The 17357-nt window shown below is 43.4% G+C and overlaps 3 protein-coding genes and 1 non-coding gene across 4 annotated transcripts; 3 read left to right on the forward strand and 1 right to left on the reverse strand.

Annotated features, from left to right (window-relative positions):
* Positions 1-204: 204 nt before the first annotated feature.
* kif9 (kinesin family member 9) lies at positions 205-7655 on the reverse strand. The gene is made up of 21 exons (XM_028970302.1): positions 7645-7655; positions 6907-7005; positions 6665-6830; positions 5362-5468; positions 5010-5219; positions 4657-4740; positions 4496-4573; positions 4274-4421; positions 3811-3875; positions 3643-3720; positions 2948-3016; positions 2752-2856; positions 2616-2671; positions 2309-2384; positions 2103-2218; positions 1872-2027; positions 1570-1778; positions 1225-1401; positions 797-912; positions 541-642; positions 205-452 (listed from the first exon to the last, which is right to left on the reverse strand). Exons 2-21 carry the CDS (start codon positions 7000-7002, stop codon positions 369-371), a joined length of 2298 nt encoding a protein of 765 aa, XP_028826135.1. The 5' UTR covers positions 7003-7005; positions 7645-7655; the 3' UTR covers positions 205-368.
* Positions 7656-8075: 420 nt separating this feature from the next.
* rgs9bp (regulator of G protein signaling 9 binding protein) lies at positions 8076-11869 on the forward strand. The gene is made up of 3 exons (XM_028970301.1): positions 8076-8701; positions 10015-10321; positions 10905-11869. The coding sequence occupies exons 1-3, from the start codon at positions 8606-8608 to the stop codon at positions 11270-11272; spliced, it is 771 nt and encodes a 256-aa protein (XP_028826134.1). The 5' UTR covers positions 8076-8605; the 3' UTR covers positions 11273-11869.
* A 1242-nt stretch (positions 11870-13111) lies between these two features.
* Positions 13112-16480, forward strand: mcur1 (mitochondrial calcium uniporter regulator 1). Its single transcript, XM_028969503.1, has 9 exons — positions 13112-13750; positions 13925-14044; positions 14155-14258; positions 14725-14826; positions 14904-14945; positions 15050-15121; positions 15199-15252; positions 15340-15454; positions 15819-16480. The coding sequence occupies exons 1-9, from the start codon at positions 13552-13554 to the stop codon at positions 15872-15874; spliced, it is 864 nt and encodes a 287-aa protein (XP_028825336.1). The 5' UTR covers positions 13112-13551; the 3' UTR covers positions 15875-16480.
* A 344-nt stretch (positions 16481-16824) lies between these two features.
* trnaa-agc (transfer RNA alanine (anticodon AGC)) lies at positions 16825-16896 on the forward strand. The gene has a single exon. It is a non-coding gene; the product is annotated as a tRNA-Ala (tRNA).
* Positions 16897-17357: the final 461 nt, after the last annotated feature.

The raw sequence follows: 17357 nt of genomic DNA on the forward strand, positions 1-17357 counted from the left end.
GTGTGTGGGGACGGTGCTTTGCTCAGTGGCACCTCAGTGGCACCTTGGTGGATCAGGATTCAAACCGGCAACCTTCTCATTAACTGCTAGGCCACTTCCTTAACTGCTAGGCCACCACTACCCCAGATGCCGTTACTCAGAGCGACTTACAATCAGTAGTTACAGGGACAGTCATCCTGGCACAATGCTGCATTATGAAACAGATTCAAAACAAAATAATGTTTTAATATACTGGTGAGTCAGTTTATCATGCATGTCAGTAACTTAAATGGTGTGTTTAGAAGCCACTTCTGGACCGGGACCCATCTCTCCCTGTTGTATGCAGACTGATATCTCACTGATATTTTGACTGTGGTAACGATGGACCCTCAGCTCTCAGGCAGCTTGATGCCTGGTCCTCGGCTGTGCTTCCTGAAGGATCGAGTCTGGGACACGACCCTGTTGCTGCTTCTCTACAGGGATGGGACGCACACATACAAAGAATATCAGTAACTTCCAAATTGTACAAAATTGTGAGTCAGTGAACATGTTTTCACTTACCCTGTGCAATTTCCTGTTAGCGTTGTAGAAAGCAATTGCACTGAAGCTTCCAGCTGCCTGCTCATAATGCAGCTGCGGGTACTGGTTCTGTTCATCTTCCTCCTAGCAAAGAGGAAAACCCACAAGAGCATCAATGTTTCTGACATGATATAAACCATGCAATCAAGGCCATGCGGTCTCGAGTTGGAAAGTTGCTTCAAACATCGGAAACAAATGAAAGCTCAGGAGTTGAGAACATAAGGCCAATCTTACTGACCAAAGCTAAGGCCTCCTTAACGGGCACCAGGCCGGGACGGATTGAACCTCCTGATTTTAGAATGACCTGCACCTTCTCTGGCAGCAAGAATGATTCATTATACCAGATTTCAAAATCTGGAACACACACAAAATTGGAAAATGATTATTTTTGTGTATCAGTGAAAGTGAAGTGATTATCATTGTGGAACACTGCAGCACAGCACACGGTGACACAATGAAATGTGTCCTCTGCTTTTAACTCATCACCCTTGGTGAGCAGTGGGCAGCCATGACAGGCGCCCGGGGACCAGTATGTGGTGACGGTGTTTTGCTCAGTGACACCTTGGCGCTTCAGGACTCGAACCGGCACCCTTCTTATTACAGATGGTTTCCTTACCTGCTAGGCCACCACTGCCCCTGTCTAGTATCTGCTAGTTTCTGTTTTACCTGTAAGCAAGCGTATCCTGCACTGATCCACCAGATTCTGGCAGTAGTTGACCTCTGCCCTGGTTCTGCACAGCTCCTCGTATTCGTGCCGATAGCGTGTCCTCAGTTCACGCAGCTGCAACAGCAGGGCTAGCTCCGCCTCCTCCACGACAGGTTCCCCTTCACTCAGGAACTCACCTGCAGGTCAAATGCATTTCAAATATAATTTCTGCACCACATCATAAAAGCAAAGAGTGGAAAAAAATCTAAAGTTCCTTCCTTTGAAGAGTTTAAAAATGTTTTATTTGTACAACAATGTAAAAATATTCAGTCAAAGTCACATGTATGTGTGAGTCTTTGACACACCCCGGCTCTGCCTGTGCTCGCGGCTCTTTTGCAGCATGGAGGTCGTGCTGTCAATCTCTCTCTTGACTGCATTCACGCCATCTGTCAGCATCTTCAGTTTGGTTCTGCACTCAATAAGCACGGCCTTGTTCTCTTTCAGGATGCAGTTGATCTCGAGTCCCAGCTCAAGCTTAAAGTCTTCAAATGCTTCCTCTTTAGACGGAGGAGAGCTGTTCATAAAAGTGAAAGGATGAATAAGGTGGTAAGGAAACCTGTAGTGCAGGCAAACTGACTGGTTGACATGAGACCACAGCAGCTCATACTCAGGTCTGTTCTGCTCTGTCAGGGAGGTACTTGAAAGTCCTTGAGGTTCCTGTCTGTTATTTTCTGGTTTGTGACCTTCTGTGTCTCCCTCAGAAGTCAAGAGAGGGTCTTCTTTCTGTGTCAGAGCTGGTTCAGCCTGTTTCACACGACCAGCTCTACAAACACAAAATCTGAAACATCATGGCGCATCAACAAAAATAAAAAAACAGCATGTCTTGTCTTTCACTCACTGGTTTTCTTTAGCTTTTTTTGTCCGATGCACAACATGCTTCTCATTTGAACCTGCCAGTTCTAGTCCAAACCCCTGACCTTTAACCTCTCCAATGCCTTCCTTCATTCCCCCAGGCTAGGTATAGAACGCATGGAAAAGAGGACTCTAAGAAATGGTCAAGAAAACATGTATTTTATAAATGTTTTTTTTTTTTTATTCACTTGCCTCTGCTGTGGGCTCTGTTTTCTCCTCAACAGTGGTGTTCACACTTAATTCAGCTCTTACCTTTCGCTCCTGTTCTCTGTAACAACAGTGCAAGAAGATGGCTTTAGGTTGGAATAACTTTAACACAAAACACATTCTAGTGTTTATTACTACACCTCAAAGGTTTTCATAGAACTTCTAAAACCTAAAATACACCCTAAAATGAAAAGTTAATGGCATGTTCATCAAGAATCTTCACATCTTGGCATCATGAAAACAAAAGAGCCACTGCAACAGGTTAGTAACCAGAATGCAGTACTCTACTCACTGCATTGCGAGTTTGAACTGGGCAAAAACCTCTTGGATCTGTCTTACGCTCCCAATCTGCGAAGTCAAAGCTCTGCTTCAAAAACCAGTGTCAAGGTCTTTATGAAGCCCCTTGTGAAAGGACAGGTTCATCTCACACTAATATCTGCCAAGTTCCCTTCGAGATACTTCTTGACCTGCCAACGGATTTCTGCTACCTGGATCTCTGACAGACGATCATAAGACATCCCTGTCCGGTTTGCCTGTGACAGATCCAGATAAGCCATCAGATCAGCTGCAGAGCGCCTATGCTTTTCAGTGTAAGCAAAAGCATTGCATAATGCATGGACTTACCACTATATCCTGCAAGTATAGCTCCTGTTTCAGAAGCTGAATCTCCTTTTCAAGTTTCTTAACATGGAGCTGTACAAAGACATAAAGGTCCTAGTTAGTTCAGCTAGTTATCTGTTAGCCTCACTGCACATAGCCTCATGGTACTCCATTAGCCATGTGGTTCCATTGCTCATATCTGGTGTAGAAGCCCCACGTTCTAATCGTTAGGGGCAGTGGTGACCTAGCGGGTACAGAAACAGACCAAACCGCCAAGATGAGCAAAGTACGGTCCCCACACACTGCTCCCTGGGGACCTGACATGGCTGCCCACTGCTCACCAAATGCTTAAAAAGCAATGCTTAAGAGCAGAGGACAAATTTCATTGTGTCACCGTGTGCTGTGCAGCAGTGTGTCACAATGACAATGACACCTTATTGTAAAGTGATTGTTTGGCACAGCACATGATGCACACAACAAAATGTGTCCTCTGCATTCAACTCATTACCCTTAGACATGATGGACGCCTGGAGAGCAGTGTGAGGGGACGGCACCTTGCCACCACTGCCCTTATAGTGAACAGACTGTAATGAACTCTACTGTAGTGTCTCTTCATAAGTTACAATATGCTTCTTTTCCTACCTCAACTTTGAAGGAACTGGTGTATAGTTATGTTGGCAGCATGCTCCAGAAACAATGGAGAAAGAGAAGTATCTCACCACTGGGTCTATGTGCTCATTGACAGACGGGTCAATCTGAACACGTTTCATTCTACTGGCAAATCGCAGAGTAGAGACCTAGCAGAAGGGGTTAGAGGTCACCTCAATACATTGCAATACAAATGTCACTAGAGATGTTTGGGTAAATTTATGTAGGCTGTTGGTAACCGTTTCTTCAATCTGGGCAGCCTCTCCATAAATGTTGGCCACCAGCACCATGTTACAGTTCCCACCTAGAAAACAGCAAGAACAGCTAAAGGATCCTGATCTATTTCACCATTCAATCATACGTTATCAAAGCCAGTTGTTGAACATTTGAAGAATACTTGAGGCATTCTGTACCAGAATTTAAAACATATATTATTTACTCAAAATCCTGGCTGGTCTGTTTTAGGTGGCGAACCACTGATGTGTGTAGGAAAATCCAACAACGTGACCAGAGGCGGGTTACATTTACTCATTTACTTGAGTAACGTGAGTTAAAAAAATATTTCTAAGAGTAGGTTTACAACACCATACTTTTACTTGAGTACTTTTGTGTAACGCTACTCCTAATTTTTTGGCTACTCTACCCACCTCTGAACGTGACCCACAAGGTTTGCTGCTTGTGAAAAAAAATGATGAGATTTACCCAGTGAATCTTTGAGCGCATGGGTCAGTTTGCTCTGCCTGTAGGGAACATGTTCTCTCCGGCGGTCAGTTAAGGCCAGGATGGTCTGCTCCAGGAAAGACAGCGATTTGTTGATGTACACGGTTTCCTTCAGCACCTGACCCTCGGACTGACCAGAAGAGAAGGTCACAATTATTTAAAAGGCAGTCCATCATATGTACATGTTTTTATTCTCAACTCAACTCTTTCTGAACCTGCAAGGTCCACCAGGTTCACTTTCGAAGATACATATTTGGCATCTGATGAGGTTTCTGAGCGAGACTATAAAAAGAGTAAATACATTATTATTTCGATTGAACACAATGTTTAGAATTATATATGATTCTCATACATGATTGTCTGACCTCAGTATAGATGGAGAAAATGCAGTGAGACCTGGATGAATTCCTGTTGAGGGCGTGATCTCCAACGATGCGACTCATTTCACCCTGACAATGCATTAATAGTATTTAAAGACCTGCATTATTTACCTTAGGAACAAATAACAGTTCAAATAAAATTTAGAATATAGAATGGAAAATATTTTATGAAATGCAGAAGTGTAGAATTTCCACCTTTAAAAATAAACTTAATGGTGAAGATGGTGAAGCTGTAGTTTTGTTAGTACATAATCTGTATTATATATCATATATTATGTACAATTAAATAAAAATAACATAATTATTGCATGGTCATAGAGCAATGAAACCCATCTCACCTCAAACAGCAGGTTTAGGGCATCCTCTTCATTGTGAACAGGATGCAGGGACAGACCCTTCACGCATACACCACCTCCTGGTTCTTCCACCACCGTCATGGCCCCATGCCCAGGCTGAAGTAAATCTACCAGTGTTTCATTGTAAATCTCCAGGAATGATAAGCGCACAGTGATGGTGCTTTCATGGCGACGCTTTATCTCAGCGAAGACCTGTTGAAAGACTCCTTGAACCAAGCATTTGACTGTGATGCATAAATGCAAATAAATCATATATACGTGTTTTTGTCATATCAGTAGTAAAAAGTTGTCCATGTCTCTGTCTGCCCTTTCTGGGGTCGACGAATGGGTCTACCTCTTTCAACGCTCTGGGAATTATTCCTCTCTGTTTGTAGCTTTCAGTGGCTCCTGTCATAGTGTAGGTCTTTCCAGCTCCAGTTTGACCAAAACACATAATTGTTCCTGGAGCAAAAAAGTAGTGTGCTGTATGAACACATGACCTTTTAAATATACAGTACAGGTCAAACGTTTGGACACACCTTCTCATTCAATGTGAAGGTGTGTCCATTTACATTGGTAGATTCTCACTGAAGGCATCAAAACTATGAATGAACACGTGGAGTTATGTACTTAACAAAAAGTGGAGACCTGGCCTCCAAAGTCACCGGACCTGAACCCAATCCAGATGATTTGGGGTGAGCTGGACCGCAGAGTGAAGGCAAAGGGGCCAACAAGTGCTAAACACCTCTGGGAACTCCTTCAAGACTGTTGGAAAACCATTTCAGGTGACAACCTCTTGAAGCTCATCGAGAGAATGCCAAGAGTGTGTAAAGCAGTAATCAGAGCAAATGGCGGCTATTTTGAAGAAACTAGAATGTAAAACATGTTTTCAGTTATTTTCTTGTTAAGTACATAACTCCACATGTGTTCATTCACAGTTTTGATGCCTTCAGTGAGAATCTACCAATGTAAATGGTCATGAAAATAAAGAAAACACATTGAATGATTAAATTAAAGTGAAGTGATTGTCACATGTGATACACAGCAGCACAGCACACGGTGCACACAGTGAAATTTATCCTCTGCATTTAACCCATCACCCTGAGTGAGCAGTGGGCAGCCATGACAGGCGCCCGGGGAGCAGTGTGTGGGGACGGTGTTTTGCTCAGTGGCACCTCAGTGGCACCTTGGCGGCTCGGGATTCGAACCGGCAACCTTCTGATTACAGGGCCGCTTCCTTAACTGCTAGGCCACCACTGAGAAGGTGTGTCCAAACTTTTGGCCTGTACTGTATATTTTCCAAATGTTTGTGCAAAAAAAATTCCATGAAACAGCTGTGATTGATGTATAAATGCAACACATTTACATTTACAGCATTTATCAGAGGCCCTTATCCAGAGCGATTTACAATCAGTAGTTACAGGGACAGTCCCCCCCCCTGGAGCAACGTAGGGTTAAGTGTCTTGCTCAGGGACACAATGGTAGTAAGTGGGATTTGAACCTGGGTCTTCTGGTTCACAGGCGAGTGTGTTACCACAAGGCTACTACCACCCTACCCCACACCCCAGTTACAGATAAAGTGGCCAGCGAGACCCTGTGGTTCCCCATAATCTCACACTTTCCCAGCTCAGAGGATGAAACGCTCATCATCGCTGTACCGTTGTAGCCCTCCAGTGCAGCCAGGACCACGGGGCGTGCCACGCGGTTGTACACCTCCTCCTGGGGGGCATGGTGCAGCACCCCGTCCACGTGGAACGACCAGGAGCACAGCTGGTTGTTCACCACTCCCCTCCGGCAGTCTTTCTTCTGACGTAGGACCACTGTCTGGGAGATGGAGAGCATCTTACTGCCCTTTTTCTTATTTAATGGAACACATTGTTCAGACGAGCCTGTCCCATACCTGTCCGTCTGGAAGATATTCAATGAACTCTTGTGCAAACTTTGCGGTGGGTCGGGTGCGCACATACACTGTGACCTTCCTGCCGTTGCCACTCATACCCTTCAAATATTATTCATGCTTAATATCAGTCAAAGGTTTGGTGCACGCTGGCAACGTTACTTCGGTGCACTTCAATTGGATGAAGAAATATTCGCATTAGCCGTGAAAAAGCGCGCAGTTAACACAAGCACTCAGTTCTTATCAAGAACTCACAGCTTTTCACCTCGAAGGGCAACTTTTCTCAGAACAACTCGCCCGCGACGCTGTATTTTACCTGCCGGCTTCGCCTCCTTCCGGTGCGGCGGCTCGGAAATACGGGTCACTTGTGCACGGCGACAATTATGATGAGTTATGATAAAACAATGATAAATGATTGCACGCGCCAAATGAAGGGATAATGCACGCGCAGAACGTCAAGCTGCTTCCAACCCTTCTGTTGTATATTCCATTTACTTTACTTTACTTTACTTTACTTTACTTTACTTTACTTTATTTTACTTTATTTTGCAGACGCTTTTATCCAAAGCGACTTACAGTCTGCTGACACGTTACAACACAATACCGTGGAATACCGCAGAATACAGCATTCATGCTCGTTTGTATTGTATTCAAATTGATACATTTTTGTACATTAAAATGTCATAATTCAAACTTGGATGTCAGTATGAAGGTGGAGCCTTGTAAAATAATAACATTCACCTCAGGAATGGTGGATGACTGTGACTGGTGGTAAGGAGCTGGTGCAGATAGGATATCCAGGCCAATCCGTCAGCCATATTTCAAGGATTATTTTTGCCTGCCCTTAATCTAATTTGACCTGCAGCAGAGGGCGTTTCATAGATAGATAGATAGATAGATAGATAGATAGATAGATAGATAGATAGATAGATAGATAGATAGAATGTTGTAGCTTTATTTTACTGTAAGAATTGTAGTTTTCTAAGCTTGCATATTACAGTATATGGTGCTACACAAATACATATGAATTAATAATGCAGCTAGTTAATATCTTTTCATTTTAATTTGCATTTACAGCATTTATCAGACGCCCCTATCCAGAGCGTTTTACAATCAGTAGTTACAGGGACTGTCCCCTCCTGGAGACACTCAGGGTTAAGTGTCTTGCTCAGGGACACAATGGTAGAAAGTGGGGTTTGAACCTGGGTCTCTTGGTTCACAGGCGAGTCCACTAGACTACTACCACCCGTATTTAAGGCACTATGAGAGGCAGAAATCACAGGAAGGGTCCCTCACTCCCCACCCCCTGACACTGAAGACCACTGCCCATCATTCCGGATGAGTGATGTCTCAGAAGGGTAGCAGGACTATATTTCTTAGCTACAGATAATGAGATTAGCAGGCAGGATCGACCTGCGTCAGTGCACAAGGGTCAATCTCAGGGATTATCACAAGCACTTGGGACTTCAGATTCACTCTCTTTCTCATTTTATTTTTTTTTTGGAAATCGTTTTGTCTTCACACCACCATTCAAGACCCTTTTTGGCATGTTTACCCTGGAGCGCATGTCTGCTTTCCGAGCTATGGTCCAGAGTCATTGCAAGCCTGGTTTGGAGAGCTGAGCTGAGACTGGGTGAAACCCTCTCTCCTGCCTGGCTGTTGGGACAGGGGGTATCCCTGTCTCCCCTGGAAATCAAGCCTCATGCCGCTTTCAAGTAACAAAGTGGCGGATGATGGCACCGCAAACTCAGCCAAGTCGCCTGAGGAGGGAAAGGCTATGGTCGATTCTCTTATAAAGGTGAGAATATAGTATTCTATTTATCCAATATTCATTTACATTTTTGATAATTTAATATGTATCCCAAGCATCACAATACTGGATTAAGTGGGGTTTGCAGAGACAGAATATTTTATATATCACACAGAATTATTAATTTCAAATTGCTACATGAGGAAACATTCTATGCATGAGCCATTAAAAAAACATTAATTTTCTGTCATGCCTGCTTTCAGATAATGTGCTTTATGATCTCAGGTTTGCGTTCCCATGATTTGTTCCATTTTTGTCTTCTCTGTATTCTTAGCACTTCTCTGTTCTAAGTGTCTTCACGGCCATGTCTCTAGCCCACGGGTAAAAAAGCACTATGTCTGCATAGAAAAGGCACTATAATTCAATGCTTGATTATTTGGTATAGTATGAATGCTGGCACAGGTCAGTGGTTCACTTAACTAAGCTTTTAGGACTGGCCAAAGGTTTGATGGAAACCTCAAGCCTAACAATCATTAGAAAACCATTCTATTCCATGTCTGCCTAAGAGAAAATGCAGCACTTTAGTAAAGAACTACTTATAAAGGAAGAAGGTGGACAATCAGCAGCTCACTAAGTGATAAAGATGCATTTGTTTAGACACTAGATTTTTTTTTCTGGGATTAGGACCTAGTTCACTGATTTCCAAGACTTGTTACAATTCCCTTTTACACGTTTCCGTTTTTTTTTTTTATCTCATGGGTTCAAGGACAGGGCAAGTCAGGGGCAAGGTTATGACAAGATAGGGGCCAAGGGCCAATAAGGAGATATCATATTCTTCCCTGTGGCTGTGATGACAGAGTTGAATAAGATACTAAAGCTTATCCTAAAATAGCTCTTAGGCCCTATGGATTATTATCAATATTTTTCCCATACACGTGCTCGGACCTGTATGTGATAATCCCTCATTTGAAGATTTTATGTTGATCTCAACTTAGTTCATTGAAATCCTACTTTGATGAACTAAGTTCAAATCCGACACCATTTTAATTACATACATTCAATTACATACTTACATACTAATTTTACAGTTCATTCTAAGTTTTATATTAGAAAAATGAAATATATATTGGCTGTATAAAAAATAATACAAGATTGTTTTTATAGTTATAGTTAATGAATGAGACAACCATCAATGGGCCATGCAGAAAGGCTCTTTCTCATGATTTTGCAGTAATTCCACTCATCCACCAATTTAAGAAATAATACCTTTGGTTACAATTCTGGTTTCCAGCATCCCCACCTCACCCTTGTTAAAATGTAAAAGTACTGCATTTCATGACATATATTCTTTATTTCTGTAGGTTGTGGCTTGCTACCGACACCTGGCCTCCTGTGTCGGCAGCAGCACAGACAGCTCACACCTTCGGCTTGAGTTGCGGCAGACCAGGGAGCGGGCACAGAACCTGGCCGTTTCCTGTCGAAACTACCTCACCACCAGGCTGAGGGACAAGGCCTTGCCTGCAGAAGAGAGGAAGGATGCAGAGCTGCTGTGGGTGGCTTTCTCCTCCTGCCTGGAGCTCTTCCATGCGGACATGTGCAAAGTGCTCAACATGGGCAAGCACTTCTCCCTGGCCAACAGCAGTGCCTTGGTGCAGACTGGGTTGCAAGGTGGGCCTTACTTTAGTTAATATCATTGTTTTCTGTGAATGATCTACAAAAAACAATTTAACAAGGCCATGGCCGGATATAATAATAAACGTGCAGATCCAGTGCTGTAGATTTCACTACATAAAACGAGAATTTGGACTGAAATTGGACTAATAATAAGCTCCATTGTGTGAAGATTTGATCTGCACTCCACAACCAGAGTGGATGTGGGAACATTACAACAATTTCTGTGGAATGGATGACCTGTTAAAATTGAATTGATCTTGCTGTAGAGGAGCCGGGAAAGCTGCAGATGTGAAACCAGCAGTCAAGCTGTATCAGTGAATAGCAATAGGATAGGATGTGAGATAATCATTGTTCCGTAAAAACCCTCTGGCAAAGCAATAGAAGGTTTCCTTCAAACCAAGGCCAGTTACCAGGTCATGAACTTAAGATCAGGTGAGCTAACTATGCATCAGCTTTGAAGCAAAGCTGGCAATTTGTGTGCAATGATTGAGTTAACATTTTGAATTTTAACAAGTTTTGTTCCTTAATTTTGTAGAATATTTTTTTAATATAAAATCTTTTTTTTCTACTACTGCAGGAGAAACTACAGAAGTGACTGCTCGGGCTCTCAGCATGGCCGACCTGCACCATGAGGCCCCAGGCACCCAGACTGACAGCATAGAACGTCTGGAGCAGAGTCACCTGGAGGACGAGATCGCCCAGGTCGACCGCACCCTGGAGGACATGGAGATGAAGGTGAATGTCTTACGGTGGACAGTGGAGGCCCGTGGCCCACAGTACGCAGATCCTGTCAGCACTGACAGCTCCTCCCTGGCCCTGGTCTCCACTGACGAGGAGGCCCCAGGGCGCACGTGTGACCGCAGCCAGATTTTTGCTATCACACTGCTGTGTGGGGTGTTCGGCGTAGCCATGTTGCTATCCCTCTGCATCTTCTATCTGGCTTGAGGTAAAGAAAATCAGACCTCTGCCATGGCAAAGGAGACCTCAGTGATTCGGCATCTGTTCCAGAAGGTGACTGCAGTACTGAGAGACTGAGAAGATTACTGCGCCTCATTTATTAATGGACAGTAAGTCTGAGGACTACACAGAGGACAACTGTACTGTACTTTAGCTTACTTAATTTCACTATAGTAGTTCTGTTGATTTACTTTAAAACAGCCAACATATTTGCCATAAGTCTACTGGTTAACTGTTCGAAAAAGCATAAATGCATTAGATGTGTTTGCTTCATATACTGAGATAATGCACAGTTGATCAAGCTTGCAACAAAAAATGTGGATGTTTGATAAATAATACAATCCAATTATTTACTTAATCAGAGACCAAACTGCCTAATTTTAGTTATTGTGTCACAACCACCTTACTTATGCCCTTGTATTTGAGCTTTTTTTTTTTTTTTTTTGCTTTGAAAACAAACCAAAAACGTAATTTCAACGTAATTGGCTCATCCTGCATTCTCATCTACTTTATCATCAATATATAAAAACAAAAATGTGCAAAATGTACAAAGTTTGTAATGAAATAAAAGAAGGCCGATTTGCATTTTTTTGTGTTTTTCATACAACATTTCATGCATTGTGTTGCACAAAATTGTCTGCACGTCACATTTGGACAGATCAGTTTTGATTAAATAAAAGTAAAGTTCACCTCTTATCTCTACGACAGGTCCTTCGAGGTATCATGGGGAGGTGAGACATCTGTCCTCTCTAGGGTAACCACAGGGGTTCCACAAGGCTCTGTCCTTGGCCCCCTTCTATTCTCAATATACACTCGCTCACTTGGTCACATCATCCAATCACATGGCTTCTCCTATCACTCCTATGCTGATGACACCCAGCTCTATCTGTCATTCCCACCAGAAGATGCTACTATAGCAACAAAAATTTCGGCCTGCCTCTCAGACATATCGGCATGGATGTCTGAGCGACACCTCCAACTCAACCTATCCAAAACCGAGATTCTGATCTTTCCGGGCAACAATTCTCCTCAGCAAAACCTTTCAATTCAAATTGGATCGCTATTGTTAACACCCACGGCATCTGCAAAAAGCCTTGGGGTTTGGATAGATAACAAACTGAGTTTGAACCATCATGTTGCTGCGATCTCCAGATCCTGCAGGTTCACTCTCTACAACATTCGCAAGATTCGGCCTTTTCTCTCACAACAGGCTACGCAGCTCCTCGTCCAGGCAATGGTCATCTCCAAACTCGACTACTGTAACTCTCTCCTGGCTGGAGCCACTGCAGTCACCATAAAACCACTCCAGATGATCCAAAATATGGCAGCCCGTCTCATCTTCAATCAGCCAAAATACACCCATGTTACACCTCTTCTTACCTCCCTCCACTGGCTCCCGGTAGCTGCTCGCATTGAGTTCAAATCCTTGATGCTTGCCTACAGGGCTGTAAATGGAACTGCGCCCTCCTACATCAACACACTACTACCTAGCTACACTCCTGCACGCTCTCTCAGATCGGCAAACGAAAGGAGACTAAAAATTCCTTCTTCACGGGGTCTCCGATTCCAATCATGTCTGTTCTCCGTTGTTGTCCCTGGCTGGTGGAACAACCTACCCTCCTCCACACGACTAGCCGAGACTATCACCACTTTTAAGAAGAAGGTGAAAACCCTCTTATTCCAAAAATATTACAGACAAATTTAACACATACACATGCATACACATTTAACAAACAAATACAAAATGTATAAATACATTATAAGTTTTCTTAGTCTAGCACCCAACACTCTCCGAGCATGTTCTTCAATGACAAGTCTAAGCCTTATCAGGGCTCTTAGTTTGTATACTTGATATTCTATAGAAATCGAACGAGAATTGCTGGTGTCTTCCCATTGTAAGTCGCTTTGGATAAAAGCGTCTGCCAAATAAAGTAAAGTAAAGTAAAGTAAAGTGCCATTGTGCTACTCGAGCTCCCCCTAGTGGTGAAACATAAAGTCTCTCAGGTTGTCGCCGTGTGTTTTAATAATGTGTGTGTTGTTATTTTTATTCGTAATGCCCTCAATTGACTATCCGCAAAATTGACTATCATAATAGTTACGGAAATGTCGTGGCGACATTGGGGCACGGCACGCCAGTCAGGTTGGTCAGGCTGTATACGTTGGCGCTGATTGGTTCGTGACCACGTGTCACGGCATGAGTCTCGCCCTCCGCGGGCTGTACAGTTGACTGCGCTGTAGAGGCCGTGGAAGTCGGCGCAGGAACCGGGATGCCGCTCCGCCTCTCCGGCGCTCTGGGACGAGTTTGTTTGGCTCCTCCCGAGCTGGGAACGTTTCTGTCGGGGTTCAGGGTGATCTCCGGGCCCCCTGAAGCGCCGTGGCGGGCGTCCGGTCGGGTGGGTGGCGGACCTCGAACTGAAGAGTTCATGACCTCCCGCGCGGGCCACGCCCTGCTGCTGTTAATTCGGGGTAAGACGCAGATTTATTTTATCTATTCGTCTTTAGATTTTTTTTTCTTGTTTGCGCCTGACTCCTGTTCACTTCCGGGTTGTCCGAGGACCCCGCGTGTTGGACTAACCGACTACGTCATCACGATGACGTGTACATGATGAACACTTTTCAACCTTTGTTTATTTCTCCAAGACCTGAGCACGTCAGTTCGATCTCTTCAGTATGATTTGAGAACAGCAAACATGGTGAAGTCAGGAAACAGGAAGCTCTTCTTTGACACCCATGCAATCATCCGTGTTCTGGAGGAAAGTGGTGAGTTTGTGTGTGTGTGTGTGTGTGTGTGTGTGTGTGTGTGTGTGTGTGTGTGTATGTATGTATAATGCCAGTCTGTGAGGGTCTTCAGTTGAGTCTTTTTATGATAGGATTCAGCACAGAGCAGGCTGAGGTGATTGTTAATTTGTTGGTCAGTACAACCCACAACAATATGGACACCATGTATGGCGACATGGTCACCAAGACCCAGCAGGTGAGCAAACACACACACACACACAAAAAAATTATTTACTTTGTTTAGGTTGTGGTAATATTTTTTTGGTAACAAATACATAATAAACTCTTATCTAAAACTCCTCACCATGTTTTTGTTTTGTAATAAGTATATGTTGGAGCAATACAGTATCAGTGTTTGGTACTCATTTACAGCATTTATCAGACGCCCTTATCCAGAGCGACTTACAATCAGTAGTTACAGGGACAGTCCCCCCCTGGAGCAACTTAGGGTTAAGTGTCTTGCTCAGGGACACAATTGTAGTAAGTGGGATTCGGACCCGGGTCTTCTGGTTCATAGGCGAGTGTGTTACCCACTAGGCTACTACCACTAGGCTACTACTAGGTACTCTTAAATATAGTAGATAATGTAACTTGCACACACACAAACACAGGTTGCTCAGTAGATATGTGTGTGTTATGAAGCCTGTCACTACTCTTTGAAGGAAATACTGCTGCAGAAAGTGATGTCGCAGATTGCCACTGTGAAAAAAGACATGATCATCCTGGAGAAGAGTGAGTTCTCTGCATTACTGGCTGAGAATGAGGTGTGTGTGTTTCACACAGCGGAAATAATCCCATTTATTCTCCATGCACATTAATGAATAACCTGTATGCTCTACAGAGAATTAAATTCGGCCTGATGCATCTGAGAACACAGTTGGCTGTAAGTGTCCAATGCGACGTGTGTTAATATATTTTTCTTGGCCGTTCTGGCCTTGAACTTTGCTTTTTGCCCGGCTGTAGAACTGACTGTCTCCTCTGCCTCAGAATGTTATGAATAAAGTCCAGGCTGATTCATTCTTGGAACTGAATCTGGAGAAAAGCAGAGTGAAAGAAATGGTAAAATTATATATTTATTAGGTTCAATAAATAATCTGGGTTTGAATCAAACCTACTGATATTTTCAATTATTTTAGAAAGCAGAATCCGAAAAGAAGCTTTTGGAAACGAAGAATGAAATGATGGAAATGGTATGGCAAATAGCATGGTGGGATGGGCCTAAAAACATGAATGTATTCAGTTCCACGAGAATTCATACGCAACTCTTTATGCAACAGAATGCTGAACAGGAGCGACAGGTAACACAAACCCACATGAAGATTGATACAGAGGTGGCTGGCCTGAAGACCATGCTGGAGTCACACAAACTCGACAGCATTAAGTATTTAGCAGGTGTGTGTGTGTGTGTGTGTTTCTGTGTTTATATATAATATTATATAATTCATAGAAAAAAGGGTTACATCTGATGTCATCAGGACATATTTTGAACTGTATGCAGAATTATCTGTTAATTTTATATCAGAACAAACTTTAAAGTGAAGTGATTGTATTGGTATGGTAGTAAACTGGTATTAAATTACAGCCAGAGGATCATTTTGATCCTTCTGTAAGATTCTAAGATTCTTAATCACTTGCTTTGTGTATAACAGACAGATTTCAAGATGGCTGTTGGAATGTCTGGATTTAGACCGGTTTACTTTGGCCTGAAACAAGTTATACAGGCTCCGATGTGATTTTCCATTCCTTCTCATTTCAGGCTCTGTGTTGACCTGTCTCACAGTAGTCCTGGGATTCTTGCGGATCTGGATGTAGCAGAGAGATGCTTCGGGGCATTCAGAGCAATATGCACTCAAATGGACTTTCAGAAGCCTGCACAATCATATTGTGGGACATTGGATCTGTTTTGCATCTACTGGGATGTTTGTGCATGATAAATACAGTCACCGTATTTACTTCAGCCACGCTATACAGAGATGCTGGCTACCATGTCGCACAGAAATACAACCGGAACGGTTGTATTAATGAGGCACAGCCTCTTTTTAAAGCTTGTTCCATAGTTTCACATATATAGCTGATATTCCAAAGCAGAGAGTGAACTGTTCATTCCTTTGAGTATAATACAAGTCAATACCAGTTTTGCTATTTGACTGCAATGTACCTCCGTAGAGCTTCACTTGCACTGATTTTCCTTTTATTGGGCAAGTTCCCAACCTACAAAATGTCGTTTTTAACCATGTATTACCCCGAGGGAATTGTCTCTGGATATTTCTGGCCCAAAATGTCTGTGGTTTATTGTTGCATAATTATATTATCACTGCAGCATATAAGCCTTTGGTTGCGGTGTGTTTTTGTGTAAACTCTGTGTGTGAGACACAGTGCTACATGTAAATGTTATTCCAACATTGCTTTCTGGACTCACTTCTTTGTTTCCATCATTATTAGTGTAGTGGCCAAGACACTAAAATGTAATTTTCTGATTAACGGCATAAAAAATGCCCACATCATTGTACCACCAAAAAACAACGAATAGACAAGTATCAATTCAACTAGCCCATAGTCACACAAATGGCAGTTGTTAAACTTCTGAATGTTGTCTACATGCAGTCAGACTGTTAATGGTTTATATAAAGCTGTAAAAACGTGTAAATCCTGAGGGACAAGCTGGAGCGCACAGAGGTGAATCATCATCTCACAACATGGATCCTGGACTACCTCCCCAACCGACCACAGTATGTGAGAATTCAGGGCTGTGCGTCGGACACGGGGATGTATCTCAGTGTTAGAGCGCATGCTTAGCATGTATGAGGCCCCGGGTTCAATCCCCGGCATCTCCAGATGGCTCCTTTGGGTTGCCTAGAGGTTAAGGAAGCGGCCCTGTAACAATCAGAAGGTTGCCGGTTCGAGTCCTGATCCGCCAAGGTGCCACTGAGGTGCCACTGAGCAAAGCACCGTCCCCACACACTGCTCCCCGGGCGCCTGTCATGGCTGCCCACTGCTCACTCAGGGTGACTGGTTAAATGCAGAGGACAAATTTCACTTTGTGCACCGTGTGCTGTGCTGCTGTGTATCACGTGTGACAGTCACTTCACTTTTAAGACATGGTCATCTAAAGTATGGGGGTCCTACAGGGAACAGTTCTGGCACAGTTCCTCTTCACCATCTACACTGCAGACTTCACTCTCAACTCCACCAACTGCTTCCTACAGAAGTTCTCTGTCGACTGCAATAGTCGGCCTCATCACAAGTATAAATGTGGTGGACCCGAAGATCCAGGTTCAAGTCCCACTTACTACCA

The sequence above is a fragment of the Denticeps clupeoides genome, chromosome 2, assembly GCF_900700375.1.
Source record: "Denticeps clupeoides chromosome 2, fDenClu1.1, whole genome shotgun sequence".
NCBI classification, from domain to species: Eukaryota; Metazoa; Chordata; class Actinopteri; order Clupeiformes; family Denticipitidae; genus Denticeps; species Denticeps clupeoides.

Coding starts and splice junctions, on each gene's coding strand:
- kif9 (XM_028970302.1), bottom strand. CDS start 7,002: ATGAGTGGCAACGGCAGGAAGGTCACAGTGTATGTGCGCACCCGACCC. Junction 5,469..6,664: donor TGCACTGGAGGGCTACAACG/GTACAGCGATGA, acceptor TTTTTGCTCCAG/GAACAATTATGTGTTTTGGT. Junction 913..1,224: donor CAGGATACGCTTGCTTACAG/GTAAAACAGAAA, acceptor TGTGTGTTCCAG/ATTTTGAAATCTGGTATAAT.
- rgs9bp (XM_028970301.1), top strand. CDS start 8,606: ATGCCGCTTTCAAGTAACAAAGTGGCGGATGATGGCACCGCAAACTCA. Junction 8,702..10,014: donor TGGTCGATTCTCTTATAAAG/GTGAGAATATAG, acceptor TTATTTCTGTAG/GTTGTGGCTTGCTACCGACA. Junction 10,322..10,904: donor GGTGCAGACTGGGTTGCAAG/GTGGGCCTTACT, acceptor CTACTACTGCAG/GAGAAACTACAGAAGTGACT.
- mcur1 (XM_028969503.1), top strand. CDS start 13,552: ATGCCGCTCCGCCTCTCCGGCGCTCTGGGACGAGTTTGTTTGGCTCCT. Junction 14,946..15,049: donor ATCTGAGAACACAGTTGGCT/GTAAGTGTCCAA, acceptor CCTCTGCCTCAG/AATGTTATGAATAAAGTCCA. Junction 15,455..15,818: donor CAGCATTAAGTATTTAGCAG/GTGTGTGTGTGT, acceptor TTCTCATTTCAG/GCTCTGTGTTGACCTGTCTC.